The following is a 26011-nucleotide window of genomic DNA, read 5'->3' on the forward strand; positions in this document are numbered from 1 at the left end:
ATTGCAGTGCTAAGAGTTTTGGTAGGCATTTGGCAAGGGGCAGAAACAGTGTTCCTTTTCTGTGGTAGGCAGCTCCGATTGCTTATAGTGCTGACCATTGCATGGCGTTTTGCTACCCCTTTAGCTTCATTTTCAAACCCCTCATTTATTATCCTAACTAACCAAGCCCACCCAAATTCTTGAAAATTCACTCACTTACACACCAGTCTAAGTGTTTGGATTGGGAGGCTATGATTGATACATCTATAGAGATTGTGACTAATCCATAATGCTGCCTCATTTTTTATTTTTTTTATATTTTTAATCTCTCAACTTTATTTCTATTATTCTCTTGGTCCTTAAAGCTCAACTCAATTTTTGTAATTTGTCTAGCTAGAGAATCATAACAACTGAATTGTGTTGAATTAAAAATTATAAAAATTAAATTATTCTAAATTAATAAGTTATAACGGCTGAATTGTTTTGAATCAAGATTCAAGAACTATATCAATAATTAAAAATAAGTCTAGGGATCAAGAGTTTTATTTTTGCTGTACTGTACGTGAGACTTGTGCTAGTCAGTGATAATGCAGCCAAACCAAACGCTAATCGCCATGGTGAAACCTATGTAATGCATAGAGCCCCACCAACCTAATCAGAAATAAGAAATGATATAGACTTGGCTTGTTTTGGCTACCTTTTTTCTTCATTTTTTCTCTACTATCCTAAAATAAAATTTAGACCATCCATTTTTTCAACTATTTATTCAAAAACACTTAATATTTAAATTTTTGTGTGATGTGATTTTTCTCTTTAATTTTTAAAAATAGTTCACTAAATACTTTTTTATTAAAAAAGTTAATATTAATTATTAGTTAACTTTAAAATTATAAGAATAACAAATTTTATTGGGTTAAAAGGCATATTTATCCCTTGACTATTCACTCAAACGCACCTATTATTTTAAAATTTTATTTAGTGTAATTTTTTTATTCAACTTTTAAAAATAGTGTATTAAGTACCCTTGCTTTTAAAAAGTTAGTTTTAATTATTAGTTAATTAAAAAATTACAAAAAATGGCATAAAAATTGGAAAAGTATCTATAAAATTACAAATAAGTATATTATAAAATATTAATATTGATTAAGTCTTTCAAAGAATGGCTGGTCAATATCATATTTTGGCTTTTTTAAATGGGTAAAAAATAACATGTATATCTTGTTAATTATACGTAATTTAAGGAATTTAATTAATAATAATAATTTTTATAGAATACTTATGTGTAATTTTATAGATCTTTTTTTATAATTTTTGAGATCATTTCTTGCAATTTTAGAGTTAATTAATAATTAAAGTTATTTTTTTAATGACAGCACGTTTAATACACCATTTTTAAAAATTAAAAAAAAATAATGCTACATAACAATTTAAAATATTAAATGTTCCTGAGTAAATAGTTAACGGAGGAAAATATCTTTTAACCTAAATTTATTTTAAGGTTATAGTTAGTGTAAAAAGTGCTTGATTATATTTTAATAATGGAGAGGCAAATGACCCCCCCCCCCCCTTTTTTTGGTGTGGAAAGTGAAACGGTGGGATTGAAAGTGACAAGATGGAAGCTGGAAGTGTAAAAAAGGCAGCACAGTGTAAAGTTGGCTGGGTTTGAAAATGGGCGCACCACAGTCAGAAAAGAAGCCTGCCTTCGCTTTTTGAAATTTAATGAATGGGGTCTGGGCTCTCATCACTCCTTCACTCCATCTTCAACCCCAATCATTCATTCCGCAGAACCCTGTATCCTTCCTGTTATGATGTTATCCAATTAATGCATCTACAGACTTGTCTGAAATCGCCTGTAAGATCTCAATGCATTTATTTTGTAACCTATCTTGAAAATAATGTTATATTTTTTAAAATAAAAATAAAAAATTTTATTTGATAACATGTTTTTTTAAAAAAATTAAATAAAATTTTAATAAATAAAAAATTGAAAATATTTTTTAAATATTTTGGGATTATTGTTTTTAGGAATAAAGACAAATGTGAAAACACACATATTTTTATTATTTTTTATTTTTAAAATATATTTCACAAGCCCTCGTTTGTAATTTCAGAAATTATCAAATGTAAAGGTATCACTGCACTTCACAAATTGTGGGCCCAACGTCGCATTATATGCGGTATTTCGATATGCACACACATTCCATTCATCCTGTTACAACTTTAACTATCTAATCATTTTTATTTATATTTAAATAAAAAATTTATATTTATTTTAAAATTTTTTTTATAATTAATAAATTTAAATAAGAGTAGTATTAAAAAACATAATTAATATTTTGTCAAATATATTTTATTAAGGATCACTAATTTTTTTAATAAAATATTTTATAATAAAGATCAAAAAAAGTGTGCGCGTGTGATTGAATCAGATTCAAGTATTATAAAATTTAATTAATAGTAATTCTCTTAAATATATTTTTAGCATTTCCATGCACTCGAATTGAATATTTTTTGTTCAACACCGTCAACGCTCCCTAATGCCTGTTAGCATGTGATGCTATTTTAATTTGGAAGGTTCTTTTTGTGTTTTAATTCCAGCCATTTTTTATAATCTACATTAAGTAGCAATTAGCCAATTACTTCCGGATGAGCTTTTTTGGGTATTTTTTAGATTGATTTTCTTTCGCCAATCAATAATATTTATTCATTATTTTTTTACAAAAAATATAAAATTATCCTATTATGCGTTTTAAATACAAGGCAAACTGGCAAAGTGATGAAAAATACAAGGCAACGTATGTGGGTGCCAATATCAGTATTACTTTAAACTAAGTTGTAATTTAATTACTATTAATAATGATTAAAAATGGAGCAAAATCATAAAATTCATTAACAACTAAAATATGACAAGTTTACAATTAGAGTTGGGAATAAGAGTCGGGCTTAAAACACCGAGCTTAAAGGTCTTATTTAAATAAATATTTGAGCTTTAAAAATTATTTTTTAAAGGAATCGGGCTTTGGGCTTGGCCCTGTTAAGCCCTATGAAAAACAGCTTTGACCCGAGCGACCTTTTAAATCTTGATAAACTTGATTATCTCATATATATATACACATGTTTGATTGATAATGACATAATGTGGTTAATATTTATTGTAGGTGATGAAAAAAAGTTATAAAAGTAATTGACATTAAATCTACACCTCCATCTTTAATAAGTATACTTACATATGAGATATCAAATATTTTATTTATAGATGATGAGGATGAGAAGGATTTAAATTTTGATTGATAAATATGTATTGTTTAAATTTCTAAATATGTTTTTTAATTTTTAAAATATTATAAAAATTTATTTTTTTAATTTTAAAATATTTTAATTAATTTATAATATTTAATTTTATTTTAATTTTTTGAAATAAAGCTTCCGAGCCCGCTTTTAAACTTTTTATATAAAAGTCATGTCTTAAAAAAAATTAAAAATAAAAAATCAAATTCAAGAACTAAGACCCTTAAAAATTCGGCCCGCCCGTATGCTCAATTATATTCACAGCCAATGAGGACAACTCTCCTAAACAACGCGATTGCATGAACAACATTGAAACATGCTTTAGCCTTTATGAGAGATAGCTTGAAAGTCAACTTTGGCGGCTCGGTCAGGGACAATAACAGTGCCATATGTTTCTGACACTGTCAGAGGCGTTGGACCGGTTAAGATTTCGATTCGCTGGATGACCATTCTCAAATAAAATGGCACCCCCTCCTCCGCTTATTTTTAAATGAATTTCACCATTTAATAAAATAATTATTTATTTTTTAATAAAATTTATTTTTTATATTTATTTTTATTAAATATTTTATAATAAATATAAAATTATTATCAATAAAAATATTTTTTTAAAAAAATAACAATTACACTCAAAAAATTAAAAATATTTTATATTTTTTAATAATTTAACTTCTCAAAAAATATCTTATATTTTTAAACAGAAAATATATAATTTAAAAAGTATGCATGAAAAATAAAATATTTTAAATAGCATATAACTGCTATAATTTTATCATCAATATTAAATTTATTTTCAATTGTACCAAAATTATGATAAAATTATTTATTGCTAATTACGAAGAATCAAAATAATCAAATATGCCGTAATAGTTGTTTAGTCGAATCATCATAGGATTTTATTATTGACTAAAATTTTTAATAAATTACCAAATATACATATCACATTAAAGAAAAATCAACCACGAGACAAATAAAAGTACAGAATGACACAATTTTGGGGTATTGATTTTTTAAAATAAAAGAATTGATTATTAACTGATTCACTTTTTACCGATCTCAAATAATTGATTAGGACCGAGCCGACGAATCTAATTTAATTCTGATAATGATACAGAGATTTGGTGAAGAAGAGAATTGAACTTATGTGGACATGACCACGGGTAATGTTAAGGAAGCATGGTACTCTTACCATGCACTGCACGTTCAGTTTCGAAGGCTAGGAAATCTATCCAGTGTGTATTCAGTCTTTTATTAGAAAAAACTTGTATTTAACTGAAATCAATCGTGATTTTTGCGGTTTCCAACATGAAATCAAACATAAAGGGATGAAAGATCGAATTTATGTGCAAGGTTAGCGAGGCAATTAGAGGAGAATTTAACCTTAAAAATTGGGTGAGAAGAGAACTGAGTCCATCAAGTAACCACAAGTGATGTTAGAGAAGATGCAACGTGTAGCTCTCATAATTCATAATCCCTTACATGCTTGGGTCTTGGAGATGGGAAATATTGTAAATCAACACAGAGAAGTGACTCCAAGTCATGTTTTTTGTGCAGGGTATATCTAAGTGGAGAGGTTGACCGCGTAGTTGACTGTCTCTCTCTGCACTGCCACGCTATGGCTGATTTTTCTGCTTGCACCTTTTTTTTTTTTAATTGTCGATGCTTGCATCCTATTTATTGAAGATGCTCTTCTAGTAATATTTTATTAAGATATTTTTAATATAATTATTTTTATTATATTATCTCTTCTTAATATTTTTTTATAAATGAAGTATTAAATGAATCATATTTGTATTTTAAAAATAAAATTATTAAATATATTAAATAAGCTTTATTAATATATGTGATTTTTTCATAAATATTTTACAATCTTAAATGATAAAGAGTCTTATAAATTAGGAATCAAAGTATCGGTACTTGATATGGGAACCCATAAATGGATTATTGATTCTTGTTGTCAATAATCTTAACTTTTTTTTTTTTAAATTACATCTAACTTAATTAACCATTGTCGAAGGAAAAGAGACATATCAATAATCCTAACTAGTGGATGTTCTCCGTTCTATTATGGATTGGCCATAAACACGTGGATTTCTTCTAACTACAGTCAACAGAGTAGTATTTTGTTTTTCTAGAATGATGCTTCTCTCTCAATCTAATTTTTTTGGCCGAATTCATCCTGATACTTGATAAAGGAAAAGTTTTTTCCATAGACGGATTGATGATTTTTGTTTTGAATCCTCACAATTAGCTATTTTATATTATATTATGTAGAAGAATGGGTATATTGATGTATTTTTTTTAAAAATCAAAAGAGCCATTGGACTGTGAAAATAAAGAATTTTTATTTATTTTGTTATCTTAGAACAAACATAGAACAGTTAGATGGTTTGAATTCTAATTTTTTGTTGATAGAATAAATTCAGTTGAGGACTTTTCTGTCTAAACAGCCATTTGTAAATTCGAAGTCGCAATTCAGAAATTTATATTTTAATGTTATAATAATAATTTCATAATATATATGCTTTTAACTTTTAAGAAAACCTCTTTTTCATCCGTCCCCCCACCACGAAGAAGAGTAACAAAAACGGACAGAAGTAGAAGTGGGATCTATTATTGTTTATTTCTTTCTCACGCCAGGATGCGCCACTAGATTTGAAAAATCCAAATTCCAAAGATGTAAAATCTGTCCCCATTTGCAAGACATGTTTTTAAGAAAATTAATATATCAAAATATAAAATACTCTAATAAAAAAAATTACTAACAATCTTTTTCAATATTACTTTTTATTATATTTTCTATTTTTAATATAATTTTATAAATTAAATATTAAATGGATGATATTTTTAAAAATTTATATTTTTTAAAAAATAAAATCATAAAGTATACTTAATTCGTTCAAATATATAAGGCATTTTTAACAAAATTTTACATTCAATAAAGTAATTATTTACTTTCAAACTAACCCTATATTTTTATATTTATCTCTATTAAATACTCTATAATAAATATAAATTTACTATTAATAGGGACATTTTTTTCTAAAAAAGATAATAATTACACATTTAAAGATTAAAAATGCTTTATATTTTTAAAATGTAATTTTTTAAAAAATATCTTATATTTTTAAACGAATAAAATATTAAATAAATTTTATTGATTTAAACGAATGGAGTATTAAATAAATTTTATTGATGTGCATGGTTTTATTTAAAAATATTTTATAAATTCACCGGTGTGATTTTCATTAAATAGAGATAAATAACACTTATAAATTATAAAATACTTTTATAGCATATTCAATGTTTTAAAATTATCTCCTCTTTTTAATATGATAAATAAATAAAATTTTTAAAAATATATTTTTTATTTTTTAAAAATAAAATTATTAAGTATATTTAATAAAAATTTTAATATATAAAATTTTTTTAAAAAATATTTATAATTTATGATAGATGAAGTACATTTTAAAATAAGACATCCAACAAATTTTACAGTAAAAATATCCAAAATTCCAAACGCATGGCTATAGTATGGCTACATGCGATTCTGGTCTCATCAAATTTCACTCCACCTTGCGCCAGAATCTAGTCACACGAAGAAGGGCCTCTCTCATCCCACCACCATGCTCCTCCTCCTCCTACTCCTCTTCCTCTCTCCTCTTCCCTCCACTCTCTCTCTAACTCAGGACGGTCTCTTCCTTCACAAGGCCAGGCTTCAACTCTCGGATCCCTACAACACGCTTTCAAACTGGCACCTCCGTGACGCCACGCCCTGCAACTGGACCGGCGTCACCTGCGACCGTCACTCCGGCGACGTCACTTCTCTCAACCTCCCCAACGCACAGCTCCAGGGACCCTTCCCCACCATCCTTTGCCGCCTCCCCTCTCTCACATTCCTCTCCTTCTACAACAACTTGATCAACTCTTCTCTTCCCGCCGATATCTCCAAGTGCAGTCGTCTTCAGTCTCTCAATCTCTCTCAGAACGCCCTCGTCGGTCCCATCCCGCACACGCTCTCGCAGATTCCAAGTCTTCTGCATCTGGACCTCTCTTTCAATAACCTCTCCGGCGATGTTCCGGTGTCTTTTGGTCAGTTCCAGCGACTGGAATCGCTTATACTCGTTTATAATCTGCTGGATGGGACAATACCTAGTTCTCTGGGTAACATTTCTTCCCTCAGAGTTCTTCGACTTGCTTATAACACATTTGCTCCGAATCCTATACCTGTTGAATTTGGTAACATGACGAACATTGAGGAACTATGGCTCACTTCGTGTAACTTCGTGGGCTCGATTCCGGCATCTTTGGGTCGTCTCACCAAGCTCTGGAACCTGGACTTGTCATTGAACCGACTCAATGGGTCTATTCCGGAATCATTGTGGGGATGAAGGGCCTCGTTCAACTTGAGCTTTATCAGAACTCACTCTCCGGCAAGTTACCTGTGGGAATGTCAAACTTGACGAATCTGAGACGCTTCGATGCGTCAGCGAACATGTTGACTGGGACGATTCCTGATGAGCTGTGCCGATTGGAGCTCGAATCTCTCAATTTGAACGACAATCAACTTGTGGGGCCTTTACCAGAGAGTATAGCTCTATCTCCGAATTTGCAGGAGCTCAAATTGTATAACAATACGCTTACAGGGAGGTTGCCGAGTGCTCTTGGTAATAACTCGCACCTGATGATTCTTGACGTTTCATACAATCAGTTTTTTGGTGAAATACCGGAGACTTTGTGTGAACGAGGCGGGTTGGTTGCCTTGATTTTGATTTACAATTCATTTTCTGGGAAAATTCCTCAGAGTCTGGGAAAGTGCACGAGCTTAAACAGGGTTCGACTGAGGAATAACAATCTCTCAGGCAAAGTTCCTGATGCTTTCTGGGGTCTACCTCGTGTGTATTTTCTGGAGCTTGTTCATAATTCTCTATCTGGGCAAATTTCCAGTGAAATATCTGGTGCTCGTAATCTGTCACAGCTAGAAATTTCGAACAACCAATTTTCTGATTCGATTCCTGATGAGATTGGATCTTTGAATAATCTTGTTGAATTTGATGGCAGCCACAATAGTTTCTCCGGTCAGATTCCGGCAAGTATATTCAAGCTGAGCCAGTTGGGAAGGCTTGATCTCAGTGACAATAAACTTTCCGGAGCAATACCTGCAGAACTAAGTGAACTGAATAAGCTCAATGAGCTTAACTTGGCAACCAATATGCTCGACGGGAATATTCCAAGGGAAATAGGGAGCTTGCCTGTGCTCAATTATCTTGATCTTTCTAGCAATCAGTTATGTGGTGAAATTCCACCCGATTTGCAAAATTTGAAGCTCAATTCGCTGAATTTGTCGTACAATCATCTTTCGGGGAACATTCCTTTTCTTTATGATAACGAGAATTACAGAAAGAGTTTCCTAGGGAATCAAGGCCTCTGTGGTGATCTCTACGGACGTTGTCCAAACTATGGTGAAAGTAAGAACCGGAAATATATGTGGCTTTTCCGGTCAATATTTGTACTTGCTGGTATTGTATTTGTTGTTGGGGTTGCATGGTTTTACTTTAAATACCGAAACTTCAAGAAATTGAGAAAAGGATTTAACATGTCAAAGTGGAGGTCGTTTCACAGGTATGGATTCAGCGAGCTTGAGATTGTTAAATTGCTGAGTGAAGATAATGTCATTGGGAGCGGAGCATCTGGGAAGGTCTACAAAGTAGTGCTTAGTAATGGAGAGGTAGTGGCAGTGAAGAAACTCTGGAGGGCAACTAAGAAAGAAGACGGAAGTGTTGGTCCTGAGAAAGATGAATTCGAAGTCGAAGTCGAGACATTGGGAAAGATCAGACACAAGAATATTGTTAGGCTATGGTGTTGCTGCAACACTGGAGATAGCAAGCTTCTAGTCTATGAATATATGCCAAATGGAAGCTTGGCTGACATACTGCACGGTAGCAAGAAAAGCTTGTTGGATTGGCCAACCAGATACAAAATTGCCATTGATGCTGCTGAGGGACTTTCTTATCTGCACCACGATTGTGTCCCACCCATTGTTCACAGGGACGTGAAGTCTAACAATATATTGCTAGATGGAGAGTTTGGGGCGAAAGTTGCAGATTTTGGAGTAGCCAAAATGTTCAGAGGGGTCAGCCAAGGCGGAGAATCCATGTCTGTCATTGCCGGATCGTATGGCTACATTGCACCAGGTTTGTGAACTTAGTCTAACCATCTTCGCATTCTTTAGATCAAGTTGAATTCTTTAGCTAAGTTTAGGATTCCAATTCAGTTCTGTTCTTTTAGAGCATGCTTCATTCTTTAGCCTGCTAAACTGTTAGCTGCGTATGCAATATCTCCAAAATTCAAACACTAATGATCTGTTATGACTCAATCTGTTACAGAGTATGCATATACTCTTCGGGTAAATGAAAAGAGTGATATTTATAGCTTTGGCGTGGTTATTCTTGAACTGGTCACTGGGAAACCCCCCATTGGTTCAGAATACGGAGAAGAAAATCTGGTGAAGTGGGTTTCCACAACATTGAACCAGAAAGGAGCAGACCAAGTGATTGATCCATGTCTTGATTCCAAATACAAGGAACAAATCAGCAAGGTACTCAGTATAGGGCTTCTTTGCACAAGCTGTCTTCCTATAACTCGACCTTCTATGCGTCGCGTGGTGAAAATGATGCAGGAAGCTTCTGCAGATTCCAAATCCAGAAGTGTGAAGAGGGACGGAAAACTTTCCCCTTACTACCACGAAGAAGCCTGTGAAGCATAGTCTAACCATCTAAATGCCTCAAAATCAAAGTGAGGTTCAAATTTTCCATTCGGCTGAAGATCTTCGGGAACATTGTAGTAAAAGAATTAGGTAACTGTAGGTGAAAAATCAAGTGTAAGAAATGACAGGAGAGAGTTCCAAATTTCAGTGGTGGCATATTGTCTCAATTGTTATCAGTTGTATGTTATTATATTTGCAGAAAAGTATGTATTTAGCTTGACGCCAATGGATTCATGCAGAGGAAAGTTATCTATAATCACAAATGGCATCTGCTCCTGCCGTCTATTTCTACCACGAATAAATTTGTTGTTGCTATCCCTTTAGATTTTTCTACTGTCACTACCCTACGCTGGCGAAATAATTTTGAATAATTTATGTGATTACATAATTAGGTATGTGTCCTTGTTTTCTTTTTAATGCGAAATATTGTCTTTATCAGAAACATTTTTTTAGATAATATTTTAGAGTGGATTAATCACCAGTTTTTTTTTTTTTCAAGAGGACAAAAAAAAAAAGTTTAAGAACTGAAACATGACATCTGAATTTTTTTTTTTAAATTTAGTTCTCGGTCTTAATTTATTTTAGCGCGGAGTAGCCTTTTTTGTTTTGTTTTTCATTTTAAATTTCAACTAGGTTCATTAATTAATAAATATAAAATGTTTAATATTTGAAATAATATAAGTTTTCGTCCTTCAGCTTGCTTTCAATTATCCATTTAATTTCTGAACTGAACTTAGTACGATTTAGTTGTGTTTGTTTATTGAATTAGGGAATTATAATAACTGGATTATATTGAATAAAAAAAACATAAGAATCAAGTTATTTTGAATTAAGAAACAATCAGGATTGAATTGTTTTGAATCAAAACTAAACTGGTGATTGAAAAAGAAGAAGAAGCTCACATAAAAAATTACAATGTTTTTTTATTATGTTTATTGTGAGGAAGAATGAAAAGCTGGGCTGGTGCCTCAGCAAAGGCTTGGATCCACCACTGAGGGAAGCATGGCCTCAAAAGAAAAAAGAACAGAGAATCCAATTCACGTTCTCTGTGCCCTTCACCACATGCGCGTTACCCTGTTCTGTATACTGTAGCTCACTCTTCAGCCTTCGCCTACTTTCTCACGCATGTCAGGGAATGCTGTTAAACCCAGGCTGCGTTTGGTATCATTGGTTTTAGTGAAATAATTAAAAGTGATTCATATTTGAAACTAGACGGAATATTATGAAGGGTGTCTCGGGGAAACATGTTATTTTAAGTTCTACACATTTTAAGAGGTGGCTTGCATTTTATTCTTTCTATTATCATTTACAAGACACATTTTAAAAAAATTATTTAATCTCATTTATAAATTATGATGTAATTTTTTAAGTAATATTTAAAAAATATTTTTAAAATTATCTTTTATGAGAGAAAAAAAGTAACATGACATCTAAATTTACTATATAAAGGTATATTTAAAATTTTATATACTTTTTATTCCTCTTACTTTTTTTTATATTGACATTGACGAGATTTGTAAAAATAATTTATAAAGAATATCGGGGAGTATTGTTTTAGAGCATGAGAATCCTCTACAAAATGATTTACTTTTTTAATGGAGGGTTGTTTATTACTACTTTTCAATTTTATTCTTATTGTAAATTTAATTTTAAGGCATATTGTATGCTGCATGTCTCTCTTTCTATTTTTAATATATATAAAATTAAAATTTTTTATTTTAAAACATATTTAATGAATAACTATCATTTTTTTTTGTTTTTTCAATATGATTGAAAGTGTCTCACAACATAAAATGGATGGAGTATATTAAATGAATTGGTTTCTAATACATTTCAAATATCAAAGAGTTCTAGTTTGAGTGATTACCCAGGGAAAAAAAGAGAGAGACATGTTTTAATAATTTATTGGGCAACATAATTTAGGTATTATACTATACGGATCTCTTTGGCCCAAAAAAAATTATATATACTTTCTTCGTTAAAAAATATTAGATATTTTTAATCGAATTTTATCCGCTAATAAAATAGTTATCTATTTTTAAATTAATCTTATCTTTTTATATTTACCTCTATTAAACACCCTATAATAAATATAAAGTTATTATCAATAAAGGGTACTTTAAAAAAAAAGATAGTGATTATATTTTAAAAGAATAAAAATACTTTATATATTTTAACATCAAACTCTTTAAAAAATATTTTATATTTTTAAAACAAGGGGAGTGTATACCATACGGATCTGCATTCAACACTGGAAAGAAATTGGTATTTTTTGTCCGAAGATTTTGAGATTGGATTTCGGGTTTTACAAAAGGCCCAATGTTCAAACTATGACAAAGGAAAATAAACAGTGCTGCGTCTTGCACCAAAAATAGATAAAAGGGCCTCACAAGGGCCTAAAATGTTGCGACATGTGATCAAATTTTATCAATTTTCTAATCCGTCTGTTATTTGAAATAAATAATATCGAAATAAAAAAAACAGTGTTACTTTTAAGTGCAACCATTTTTAAACTCGGAAAGTGTAATTGAAATGTATCTAAACAAAATAAAAATACATTTTTCTGTTATACGTACTATTATAATAATTTTACCATTTTCATAACTCCTTAAAAATGACTTGCTAACATTACATTTTATCTTTAATAACCACTCAAAAGAATGACCTTTTTAGTTATTTTTTTTTAAATTTAACACCTTGAAAATCAAAGAGTCCAATACCGTACGGATGTCCGATGATTATTATTATTGATATGGATAAGAAGGATACCCGGCAAAGGCCAATCTTTTCTGGAATATTAAGTAGGGACGTAGTCATGATTTAATTCTGAGGAGAGGTAGAATTATGGTAAACATTTTGCATAAATTCTCAGAGGATAAAATATCTATATAATATTTTAAAAAAAATTCAAAATTTTACATAACAAGTTAATTAGAAGAGGCATACCATTTATCCTTAATATCTCACAGAAAAATAATTTTTATTTGACAACAGACTTTACTTCTTATAGTCACTTTAAAAATTAAAAATGTGTGCCAATACCACATCATGGTTCACTGGTATTGAGGGCAAATGGATAGATCAAATTTTTATTTATGCTGTTGCATATCTTAATTAATTTTTATGAACAGAAAAATGCTTTTAGAAGTTAAGAAACCATTATTGGATTTCTCTTCGTTAAATTGTGCCTCTTGCTCTTGTCAAAATCTCTATGTTTCCATGTCAGTTTGATAACACTTGTCAAATTAGAAGTTACGTAACAAAACAACCATACCAGTACGAGGAACAGTTTTTAGCAGCAACGAATCAAAATTATCATCATGATCACATTCTATTCCAATGCAAGGGTTTAATAAAGCATGTCTTTTTGTCTCTGTCCTCCACCAATAATTGACACCTTTGCCTCTGCCACATGGCAGCAAATAAGTTTTTGTGTCACCATTAATCTATATATATATATATATATATATACATTGGCATGGCGGTTTTATACAGTCAAAGTAAGTATGAAAATCCAGAGAGAAGTACAGAGCTTTCTTGCAATGCATGACAAGTTTACTTGAAGGAATGGATTTTATGGTTATTACATCATCTTCTTCTTCGACTTCGTTCTGGTTATTACAGTTTAGCTTTATCTGCACTCCAACACGACATGAGACCTGAATTCTAACCATTCATGGTGTTTGTTCATGCAAGTTAGATTGCCCCAATCCCACTCAACTAATATATCCCTCTGACTGTTTCTTTCAAACTTCAAAACCATTTCTGTTTTCAAAATAGAACAGACATGTTTGGCATCTTGTCATTGTATTGTGAAATATGAATATTATGGTGTTAAACACGACATTATATTAATTATAAGCAAACAATTAATGGCTGAATTTTAAGATGCATGTGAAGATTAAAAACAAATAGCAAGCCGAAAGCTCATCATCCATCGAGCGTTAGTAAGGGCAAGTAGGACAAAAATATAACCTATTCTACAAGCTTCCATGCAAGGTTGACAAACAATACGTGACATCAAAGCGATCCTTTTCATTTATTTTTATAGTTCCATATTGCTAGTTAGCTCTCTGTATACATTAACATTCATTCTCTGATTAGAGCTTCGAGGCCCGACCTCTCTCACTCTCTCTCTCTCTCTCACACGCCCACACATCTATTGGCGGCGGGTAGGAAAATGAAGCTTGAATCATCTTAAAGGATACTATCTTTAAAAATTATTCTGACACATTTATATAGTAGATCGGCAACTTCCCAAAATTAAATAAGCTTGTCTTGTGAACAAGCAAGGCAACAGAACAGCAAACACTAGCAAGATAACTTAGAGAAATTAGCATAGAATAGAAGGCGGAGAGGAGGAAAGAATAAGCTTGAAAACTCAAGAGCCAAGCAAAAAAAATTCAGTCCACATGCATGCCCATATATAGGCCTAGATCTTGGACATGAATGTTGGAATTTAATCACCGAAATAAACCACCATTAACCCTCGGTTACACACACATAAATCACTATTAAATAATTGTCTGGAGCTATTAAGGGACAAATGCGTGATGAAAATAACAAAATCCGTTTAAGAATTTGCTTAACGGACAGAAAATGTTTAAGGCTTGAATTCAAACTTTAATCAATCAAAAAACAAGATTTTTTGGTAAGCTAGTTTAAATAAATAATTATTTATTTTTTGTAAAAATAATTCAATAAAAAGAACCCAATGTCTATTTAACTTGCATGGGAGGCAAATCAATTATTTTCAACTACAACTGTCTTAAGTTGGCTTGTATCATGCATGTGAACTCACTTTTTCTCTAAGTCCATTTTATTAACTCATTTCATTCCTTAATATTTATACATTAAGAGCTCTCTTCATTTGGGCAATGTGAGACTTCTTTTGACACACACAATAACTACAACAACGTTTTCTAGCAATAGAAAGGAGAGAGGTTAGGGAAGGACTGAAACATTCTCTTCAGTCTTTAGTCAAAAAGAAAAGTCCTACCAAAAAAATGAGAGAGAATTTAATCTTTACTTCTAGTTTTATTCTGAGATAGATATAATTACACCCCCTCACTCTATTCTTCTTTAGATTCTGTTGTATGGTTTACAAGTTAGCAGAAGAGGGAAACAAGAAGAGAGGACATATATATATATATATATTCCAATTAAAATGGAATTGAATCTTTCGAAATATGACTCAGCAAAGCAATATCAGTATTGTTGACAGACCGACTTGTCCTTCGTGTGGCCATCATATCAACGACCAGGCTCATGTCACACACACACACACACACACACACACACACAATTCCTCTGTTCTTAGTTTTACTGATCAGTTAATGAATGAAGAGAAGAGATGGAACATAGGGATCAGGAATAAATGAGCTACGAGGGCTGCCAGCGGGAGTGAAGTTTGATCCGAGTGATCAAGAGCTCTTACAACATCCAGAAGCCAAGGTGAGGTCTGATATTCACAAGCTTCATCCTTTCATCAATGACTTCATTCCTACTCTTGAGGCCCAAAATGGAATCTGCTCTACTCATCCCCATAAGCTTCCAGGTCTCTTCGATGATCTTCTTCTTCTATATATCATGATCGATTTCCAGACCAGCTTCCTTAATAGACTTTTATTACAAATTGGTTTCTTTCGATCAAACTCGTTTACACGAATAGAAGAAAAAGAAACAGGCTATATTCTTGTTAGCTTCCAATTTTTAAATTAAGTACAACATGCATGTTACTTTGATAGTTACTAAACAAATCGCAAGAATATTGAATGACATGTACACTTCAATATTTCACGGGGAGGAACAGATTGATTTTCAGCCAAATTATAAAAACTACAATTTATATTCCTGTCAAGATTTACAGCTGATATTCTTTACAGTAGAGTAAATTGACATGGGATGTGACATATGCACTATATGGTGCATGCAGGAATTAGAAAAGATGGCCTGATCCGACATTTCTTTCACAGGCCATCAAAAGCATACACGATGGGGACAAGAAAAAGGAGAAAGGTGAACTCATCAGAAGCAGAAGGAAGAGAGACAAGGTGGCACAAAACAGGCAAAGACTAGACCAGTCTTCATGAATGGCAAGTTGAAAGGCTTCAAGAAGATCCTCGTACTTTACGCCAACTATGCCAAAGAAGACCAACTGGGTGATGCACCAGTACCACCTCGGATCCAACCAAGAGGAAAAGGACGGGGAGTTCGTCGTCTCCAAGGTTTTCTATCAGACTCAACCTCGACACTGTTTGCTTCTGAAACTACAACCTCTGCATCATCATCTTCATCTTCACGGAGTCTGCGTTCATAATCACGAGAACAATAATGGCTTCCTTGATTACTATAACTCTGCCTTCATATCATTTGATCAAGCCGGCCAACAAAGATCTTCTCATTTTCCAGCTCATGATGATGAATCTACTTTCACTGCTTGAACATGCGAGGAGAAGATATGACACAGCTGAAGAGGTATCCCGATTACAATTATGACAAATTATTTTATATATATATATATATAATCTCTCACTGAAGAAATAATTTAGCTAGGGTTATACTTTAATCTATTCTAGAAGTATAATCTGGCGTTGAAATCAGTTCATGTTTTCTAATTGAAAGCATATCAGGATTCAATCCCTGTAATTATATCAAATTATTACTTGACTATGTGTATCATGATCCTTAATGTTAATGAAGAAAGTGCAAGTGTGCAACAATCTTTAAGTTATTATTAATTCATTGTTACACACCCACACACGATGGCTTGTACAGTGTCAGAAGAAGTATTATCGTCATCGCGTCCTTGCCTTGGGCGATTGCTAAACCATTAAACTAAACAAATATGGCTGGCACCTCAAGTGGTCATCAGCCACAGATAATATGCCATTTTCACTTGAAGCTTTAGGTCCAAGTTTCCAAAATATTATTATTTTTGTATAACTTTTAAAGATTAATTATGTTGTTGAGTGGATAACTATGATTATGATAGTGTAATTGCAGTAAATATGTATATTACATTAAGAAGACATGCAGTAACGGCAAGTCAAAATAATCTGACTATATATCAACCTCAAATAGTTTATTATAATCCAAGTACCATAATTTGAGACATCATCATCATCATCTCTTGCCTCCCACTCACTTTCTTCTTTCGACCCTCTATTGCATTCGTTCTTCTCTCAAACCCTGAAACTATGAACTCCAAGCTGTTCAAACACAGAATCGCATTCATTTTATATTTGCATGGAATCTACGATGCCAAATAATGAAATCATCTAAAGTTTAAACCAGATCTGACTCGTGATTTGGTTTCTTTTGTCTCATCTGCCACAACACCTAAATCAATCAGGGTTCAAGAGCAGATCTGGTTCATTTGACCCACCACAGAGAACATCTGGTTCAAGAGTAGTGAAGAAAATTATTCCTTCACCATTGATTCCTAAAACCTAAAAACACATTCACATCAACTTGATTAGGCATATTAATTCTGTAAATAATATAAATAAGACATTTTCTCAGATGTTATCGATTAATTCTCTGTAAGAACAGCTTCCACGCGTGACTCGTGAATTGGACTGTATAACCACACTCCTGAAGTCGAGGGTTCCCAGACACACAAAATTTCAATGCCTTTTCTTCTTGCAATCAACATCCTTGAATAGAAAAATGGCCTTTTACCATTGATGTGCAGCAATCCAGCATTAGAAAATCCCGGCATCTCTTTCATAGTAGACAAAATAAAGAAATTTTTAGCAAGTCCCACAAAGTTCCATAATTGAACAGAAGCCTGGGATCATGTAGTTCCACCTTCCCTGAATACCAGCTTATCAACAATACGTAATGGCATGTTTTGACAATTTCCAACTACAATTGAGGGTTGACAATATCACAACATCGATCAATAAATTCAAACATAATCCAAAATTTTTTAATGCTATTTTCATCTGATAATCATGTCAAAGTCCAGATTCATCAATTCACTTTTAATTAGTTTATACCCACATATAAAACTGATAAAGAAGCAAATCTTCTACGTCTGACTTTATTGAGAAATACCATAATCTTTTGGGATGGTAGCAAAGCATGGAACAGTTTGTTAAGCACCTGAGCCAGAGTTCACAGTTTCTCCTCCCATGGACCTCTCTAACATTTTATAAGTGAAAACACTCACTTCGGAATTGATTAAAATCACATATAACACAATAATTAGCAATATAGTTTAAAAGGTTAAAACAATGCCTTTCAAGTTCAACTTAATCCTGGGATGTGAAATTATCAGAGCAAGCTTGGTTTGGCTTTAGAGGCATGTTTCCATGTTTTATTTGATCAACAAGCCATCAATACCAGAGTCAGCCTCCATGCATGAATTTTCAACCTTGTTCTCATCAATTACTTCATCTAATTTTAACACCAGATACAATTCAATTCAAGAATTAAAATGTTAAAATGTACACTATTAGATATAAGAAACAATCAATCCAAACCCACATGTTGAGAGAAAGTTTAACGGATGGATATAAATTAATCTGATTGATCGATAAGAAGCACTAAGCATAACAACAAATCGACATCTCAACGACCATAAAATATCATTGTTTAACGAATGGATATAAATTAATCTGATTGATCGATACGAAGCATTAAGTATGACAACAAACCGACATATCAACGACCATCAAATATCATTGTTTAAGTGCAAGGAAATTATGCACTCGAAGCTAAATATTATATCAGTGAATCACAGAACATTGCCAAGAGAATTTACGATCGTAGTTCAGTGATATGTATTAACAAGAAACATTAATATCCAAAAATAGTGGAAGTTTACCACTAATTCTTCCTAGTAATGGTCTCCACAGTGGCTATAATTGTTTTTTCTTCTTCCTCAGCACGTAAACGTCGGTTTCCTCATACGCATACTCAGGATGAAGGTGATCGTGAGGAACTTTGTCGATCGCAAACACTTCCTCACACAGTTCCCAGAAAAGCTTGTGTGCCTCGGGGGACCTTAACTGGTAACCGAGCAAAACGACGCCGTCGTCCGTGAGGAGCGCCTCCATGGCGGAGACCAGGTGACCAACGGATTCTTCAATGTAAACGACGTCAGTAGCGATGACGAAGTCGAAGGGTGGATTAAGAGCCCTGATTTGATCGAGATTGTTCCAATAAAGAGTCGAGTACTTTAGGTTCTTGCCGAGGACAGGCCTGTTGATTTTAAGGTTGCGTTTGAGCGCGGGCATCACAGGGGCTATGTCAGTGAGGACGATGTCGGACAGGCCCAAGAGGTAGAGGCCCATGCTGGCAACACCGCATCCGGTGCCAATTTCAACGGCGCGTTTGGATCGGAAATCAAGAAGGTCGGAGTAAGGGTTGGGAGTATTGGGGTCTGGGGGAAGGGGTGGGCCCCAGCGATCGACGAATTTGACAAGGACGAGAGAACAAGGCCAAACGGAGGTTCCGACGTGGATGGAACCATTATCTTGCTGGAGAGAGAGGACGGAGCCACGGACCGGGAGCTCGATCACCGGCGAGTCGGTGAACTTCATACTGCTCACTCTGCCTCTTTCCCCTGTTCCGTGCCACTGGATTCGGCGTCATTATGTTCCTTGCCCTTGATAATTCTTGATGGGTAAGGCCCATTTGAGGCCCAAATACAGAGCCCATTTTTGGCCCGAACGATACCAAAGGGAAAAAATGTCTAAATGTAGGTCAAAATAATGGGTTAATTAGTTTTTTATAACTTATAGGAAATTAATTTAAGAAAAAATTCATGTGTTTGGAACATCAATTTTTTTTATCAAGGGTGTTTATAACATCAATTTGAAATGGATGATTTTTTATGGGTTTGAAAAATTTATTTATGTAATAATAAAAGTATAATATTTAAAATATAATTTAAAGAAATAATGAATCTTGCACATGCAGCGGTCATGCATGTTAAATACCCAGGTGAACCAAAAAAAAAAAAAAACAGAGAGAGATGTCCCACTCCCACAGAGCACCCTATCATGTAACCAAAAGGGAAAACAAAATCAAAGATATATAGTACGACTGGGAATATGTGTGCCTTCTTTTATTATTGCAGTCACTCCTCTTTTGTTTATGTCATCTTTCAATGTTTTTGGATCCATATATATACACAAAAGATTTCACTTTCACATCTCTCAGCCCAGTTTCTTGTTAATTACTGTGTGCTGGTGTGTCTGCGTTATAAAAGCATGCACATATTATAAATTTATAATACAAACACAAATTGATAAAGTGAGATAAATCATTGATCAACAAACGAATTCTCAATCTGTAATCAACTAACTTCTAAGTAAATTATTTGAATGTTAAAATTTACCGGGCAGCTCACACACACACACACCCCCACCAATCAATTAATTATGTACTTCTTTTGTTTAAAAATGTAAGGCATTTTTAATTAAATTTTATCCTCTAACAAAGTAATTACCTACTTTTAAATTAACCATATCTTTTAATATTTACTACTATTAAATACTTTACCATAAATATAAAATCATTATCAATAGGATACTTTTAAAAAAAATAATGATTACGTCTCAACAGATTAAAAATACCTTATATATTTTAATAGAGGGAGTATATCTTGAAATCTCTTGCTGTTAATAATTAGCCTGGTCACATAACCATTTTTTTCTTGGCCAAAGGTCACACAACCAATTAAATGCACACTCATATCTATGACACTACATCAGAAAACACCTCAGCGTTGGATAATTAACTGGTGGGTTGATTGAATAGTCTTGACACGATAAGATTTTTTTTTTTTTGGGTTCTTTAAAATATTTTATTAATTGTAAGTTTTTAAACAGCATAGTGGTAGGCATAATATTATAAACTTTCCACGTGCTTTCTTTGGATGAGGAGAAGTGGAGAACAAGGGAGAGGAAATGAAATGGAAGGAGAGAAGAAATGGATGGAAAAGAATAATGTTCTTTTTCCCCTTTTATGTTTGGATGAGTAAGAAAAATAATCAAATTTTACAATGGTAATACTATCTATTTCGGAAAATAGAAGGTCTCTAATTAATTTCACCGTTCTTTTCTCTGTCCATCCAGATGAGGATCAATCCAAAGAAATAGAATGACGGTGGCGTAGCCATTAAATGAAGAGAAGAGGAGGAAATGATCATTAAATAAGAATGCTGAATTTTCTCAGAGGATATCCAATTTTGGCATGTCTCAGAAAGATAGCCAATCTTGAAATACTATAGGTATACGCAATGTTGGAGAGCACAAGCATGAACAAGCTTACTCATTATTATAATCTAATAAACAAGTAACCTAAAAGCCCTAACTGGAATCATGCTTTTTGTGATTGGAAAAGGAAAAGTAAGGGAAAAATTCCCCATGAACGTGATCAGATTGACAGGACAAGAAGCACAACACAGAGATGCGCAAAAACTGAGCAATAATAGAGTCCAAAAGCGGTGCTTTCTTTGTTTTCCTTCGCTCCCACTAGCCCACAAATTCATTCCCTTTCACAAAAGCTCCCATTTTTACAAAAAGGAGTCAGCTTTCAAGATTCAAAAGAATATGCATTCCTTACCCCTGTCTTTCTTTCTTCTTTTTTTATAAGCATCTCATATCTTGAGCTAGGCCTACATCAAGTTGAGAGAACTTAACAAGAGTCTAGATCAATCTAGATTAAGTTAAGACATGACATTTTTTGATGGAAGCTCTACTATTAACATGACTGCATTCTCAGAACTTAAACTTGAGATTTCTGATTACTTAAACTAGTGTTTAAACTCGTAATTTTTAGTTACTTCCATACAATTTCCTTATCAAGCATCTGGTGATTCCTCACCCCTTCTCTTTCCTTCCCTTTTCCTCAACCCAACTTCGTTAGCTTCCTTACAAACTTACAAGCACTCGCCCAGATATAAGTCCGATCCTCTAATATAATTTGTGATGAAATTAATGAGAGATATAAATAACTAATGAGCACCTGTGGTGTGGTCCTTTCATTGAGGGAAAGAGAAGCACAGATGAACATGCTGTGTGAGATCCAAATATACAGAGATAAAACTTTTTTCTATTTTCCTCTTTTCCTTTTCCATGTAACTTTATTTCCACGAAGTTCAAAATAAATCTGCGACTTTTCCTCCCTCCAAAGTCTTTACAGATCTCTTAATTCCCCTCCTCCAGCTCCACACCGTCCACTCTTATAGCTTTTCTTGCAATCTTTCTTTTCCTTTCCATACATCGAGAAAAAGTAACAAAAAAGTGAGCTGGCAAAAACTGGAAGATGCACTGTAATTTCTTAAGCGTACATGCAATGTACGTACAAGCTAGCTCACTATACATTGGATCAATAAAAACACTTTCAAGTGGATGTTTTAGGTAGTGAAGTATATATATATATATATATAAAATCAATCCTCTAGTTAATTTACCCACTTTGATGAACGAAGTTTTATTAATTCCATGCATAATTAGCTTATCGTACGCAATATATCTGAAGAAATTTTCATCAGGAACCACCATGTGATGACCCCAAAAAACAGTTTTCCAATGTAAAAATTTGAAGTGTCGCATTGTACTATATTGGGTCTGATATTAGTCTTGATTATTAAACCTAACGAATCAAATCAGACCCATCCGTTGATTGATGAAGGGCGGCAAATGGTTTGCACGCCACCAACACCAAGGAAATCCCTAGTTTGCCCTCCTTCTTCATTCTGTAATACCTGCCGCCTTGGGCGTTTTGATGGGTGCATTTGTGACAAATCACTTGCCGAGTTGTTCTCTGCTGTCTGATCACTTCCTCCGCCACCAAGATTGGTGAGAACTGAACCTGAACCCGAGCCTGAACCGTACATCCCATAATATTTGTTACTCCCATGATCATCTTCTTGACCACCTTGACTAGTACTGTTGATAGTACCGCCACTACATTTCAACCCTAAGCTCCCCAGAAATGTGGGGTCACAAGTGGTCGAGGTTGCCCCTAGTTGAGCAGCTTTCTGCAACAATGCCGTCGCCGACATGTTCGCCGAGGATGATGGATATGTTTGATGTTGTTGGGAGCTATACAAGGAAGGAACACTTATCATTCCAATTGAGGTGCTTGCTAGCTCTTGGCAAGAGGAAGAACTTGAAATTAGCTTGTTTCCAAATACCCAATTTAGCTGCTGCGGATGTGAAACAAGCTGGTGGTTCCCAAGTTGATGATGATGATGATGGATATTCTGATCATGAAGGTTTCTGAAATTGCCATTATTAGGCATTATTATTGTGTGATGATGATCGGGTTGGTGATGAGGTTGATTATGACCCATCCATAGGGATAGCCCTCTAATAGGCGCTTGATTATTATTTGCTTCCTCGGTATTGGTGTTTGAAATTGTCTTGAAGATTGAGGGAAAATGAGTCGCTATGTTGTTGTTTGGTCCTAGTGAAGCTGCTCCAATTACGTTGATGTTGGAAGCTGCGTTCACTCTGGCTGTTTCTTCTGCTAGGGCATCACAGAAGGCCCTATGAGTGATGAAGCTATCCTTCCTGCTCCGGTACCAAAAATCCAACATCAACAATCTCAAGGAAAATCATAAAGGTGATTTATATAAATGACTTCTAAGAACTATAAATCTATAGGAGTCAGACTTAAGTTAAAAAAAAAAAAGAACGGGATCAACTATAATCGCAAAATTTGGAAAGGTTTGCAGATAACTCCAAAGTAGGAGCTAGCTTTTGTCGTTTCGTTAACAAGATGATACATAAAAGCTCCTCTCTCAAAGTTCTTTGTCTGCACTAACACTCGTTTTCTGCTTTACTCCTTAAAGCCACAGAGACTGCAGGCACAAAGTTACACGCACAATACTTTTAGATTTACCTAGTCTAGTGTATTCAAAATTTTGTTTCAAAATACTCAGAAAAACTAAACCCCGGTCGAAAGATACTTTGCATTTCATATCATGTTTTTAAAAGACTCGAAGTTTGATTATATATTTACTGCAATATGTTGAAAGTGATATATCATCTGAACCATCTGAGCTGAGGTCAACTCGTGACTGATATGTGAGGATAGAAGTTCAGGCAATATATTGCAAATCTCAGTCGTCCTTTTCTATTTTTCAAGTAAAGAACCTAATTGCTTGCTTTCAGAATATTGTTCCTTAGAGACCACAAGAGGAGTTACTAGTACTACTATACTTTTTGTGTAAATATATTAATTACCGTGAAAAGATGGTGCCACAGTCACATTTGTATTCCCTGGTACCGCAGGTCTTGGAGTGGGCTTTCCAATCAGACTGAACAGCGTAACGCTTGGAGCACTTCTCGCACTTCCACTTCTTCTCGCCGTGCTTTCTGCAGAAGTGCTTTTTGATGCCAGTCAAATCTCCCAGAGCCCTCGAAGGGTGGTTGTGGACGCAGCTTTTTTCAGGGCACACATACACTCGCTTTTTAACTTCTTTGCTTGTCCTCTGCTTCAGCTTCCATGGAAGGTTGTGCCCTCGTCGATGCAGTTGCAGATTTTGATCCCTCTGGAAGCCTTTCCCACAGATTTCACACAGGAATCTGTTGGTCGCCATCAGAGTCTTTGGTGATAGGGCTATCACCTCCGCTTCAGGATCTGTACATACATACACAAAGAATCAAACAATGTGTATCTATGCTGTTAAAGACATGAAAAACATGAATCTCTCTTAAAATTTTTGCGTATAAATTATGTTCAAATGCTTTCGGAGTTTGAGAATTAAAATACTCGTGTATGTATCAGACAGATAGACTGGAGTATATTCAAAGCTGATTATCGTATGAAAAGGAAAAGCAAGAGAGAATCAGAGAAAGAGAAACTATAGATATATATATATATATAGAGAGAGAGAGAGAGAGACTTGCCAGGGTTTCCTGGGAGATTTCTCTTTCTCTTGAGAACCGGAGGAGGATTGGTATTGTTAGATGATGCGGCGGTTGGTGGATGGTTCTGAGGAAAACTGATATTTGAAATTTCTCCATTGTCTATCTTCTCCATGGGCAGCAGCATCTATATATATCTCACAGCTTGTGTTTCTTCTTCTTCTTATTTTTGTGAGAAACCCAGAAAGTAACAATATGAAGCTGAGAAGTATTAGTGATATGATGACGAATTCATTCAAGGGAAGAAAATCTCGGAGAATAGGCAAGCAAGCCCTTTTAATTATGGCTTCCAGCCCTAAACAACACAAACTGATATATGCAAGATGGGATCTCTCTGTCTCCCCTCTCTCTCCCCCGCACACACACGTTACAGTCAATTTAATTATCTGCTTTTTAGGTGGAATATTAAAAAATTAAGATGCTATGGGAGGCGGTGAAAAGCTAAAGTAGAGAGAAGACCGGGGGGGGGGGGGCAAAGGTGTATGATGACACATATGATGAGATCGTAGGAAAGTTAATCTCCATTCGGAATGATTGTCCCATAATTCGTTGCCTTTTGTTTTCTTATTTTTATAATCCATTCTTCTCTAATCACCATTTTTTTTGGTTTTAAAAAAAAAAGGAACCCCGCTATGTACGTTTTTCAAATATATCTAAAGATCTTGTTTAATTAAACACCACGGGTATTGTATTGCTAAGTTAGAAACGTCGTATTATTGCTCAGAAGATAAGATCGCTTATTACTCATTTTACTTTGAATTATCTTGTAATTTGCATATGAGTAATGAGAAGCTAGTTGAGTACCTAGATTTACTTTATACATATAGGCTTGCCATTCAAAGAAGCATACCTCTATAAATGTTCGTAGCTAGAAATTGCAGTGCACAACTTGATAAAGAACCACTAGTGCCACGCTTCCCTAGCCAAAATGCAGTTTCTGTGGAAAGGGAGAATCATGATATCTCATGTATATGTTTGAGAGTGACTGGAAAGAGAGGCCTATCCAATCACACTCAACTTGCTTTAATGCTCATTTTTCACAAAAAGCAATGTCTTTTGAGTCTTGAATTTAGTCAAAGTGAAA

General features: G+C 33.8%; 1 protein-coding gene and 3 pseudogenes across 6 annotated transcripts; 2 read left to right on the forward strand and 2 right to left on the reverse strand.

The window, feature by feature from the left end:
* The first annotated feature begins 6829 nt into the window (after positions 1–6829).
* LOC129314296 (receptor-like protein kinase HSL1) lies at positions 6830–10356 on the forward strand (annotated as a pseudogene).
* Positions 10357–15222: 4866 nt separating this feature from the next.
* LOC129313252 (NAC domain-containing protein 73-like) lies at positions 15223–16716 on the forward strand (annotated as a pseudogene).
* Positions 16332–19627, reverse strand: LOC129314659 (uncharacterized). 6 transcript variants are annotated; one of them, XR_008594202.1, is made up of 3 exons: positions 18867–19627; positions 17136–17230; positions 16332–16468 (listed from the first exon to the last, which is right to left on the reverse strand). XR_008594202.1 is itself a non-coding variant. In XM_054958151.1 (2 exons), exon 1 carries the CDS (start codon positions 19582–19584, stop codon positions 18901–18903), a length of 684 nt encoding a protein of 227 aa, XP_054814126.1. In that variant the 5' UTR covers positions 19585–19627; the 3' UTR covers positions 16333–16468; positions 18867–18900. The 6 variants fall into 6 exon arrangements, 3 of the variants coding, with proteins under 3 accessions (XP_054814126.1, XP_054814125.1, XP_054814124.1); XR_008594201.1 differs by having other exon boundaries at positions 17136–17850; XR_008594200.1 differs by having other exon boundaries at positions 17136–17902.
* A 2455-nt stretch (positions 19628–22082) lies between these two features.
* LOC129312777 (zinc finger protein NUTCRACKER-like) lies at positions 22083–25285 on the reverse strand (annotated as a pseudogene).
* Between the last annotated feature and the right edge of the window lie 726 nt (positions 25286–26011).

This window comes from Prosopis cineraria, unplaced genomic scaffold, assembly GCF_029017545.1.
Source record: "Prosopis cineraria cultivar Desert tree isolate PC_DT_omini unplaced genomic scaffold, ASM2901754v1 PC6, whole genome shotgun sequence".
NCBI classification, from domain to species: Eukaryota; Viridiplantae; Streptophyta; class Magnoliopsida; order Fabales; family Fabaceae; genus Prosopis; species Prosopis cineraria.

Excerpts from the sequence above, each read along its gene's own strand:
- LOC129314659 (XM_054958151.1), bottom strand. The coding sequence starts at position 19,584 with ATGAAGTTCACCGACTCGCCGGTGATCGAGCTCCCGGTCCGTGGCTCC.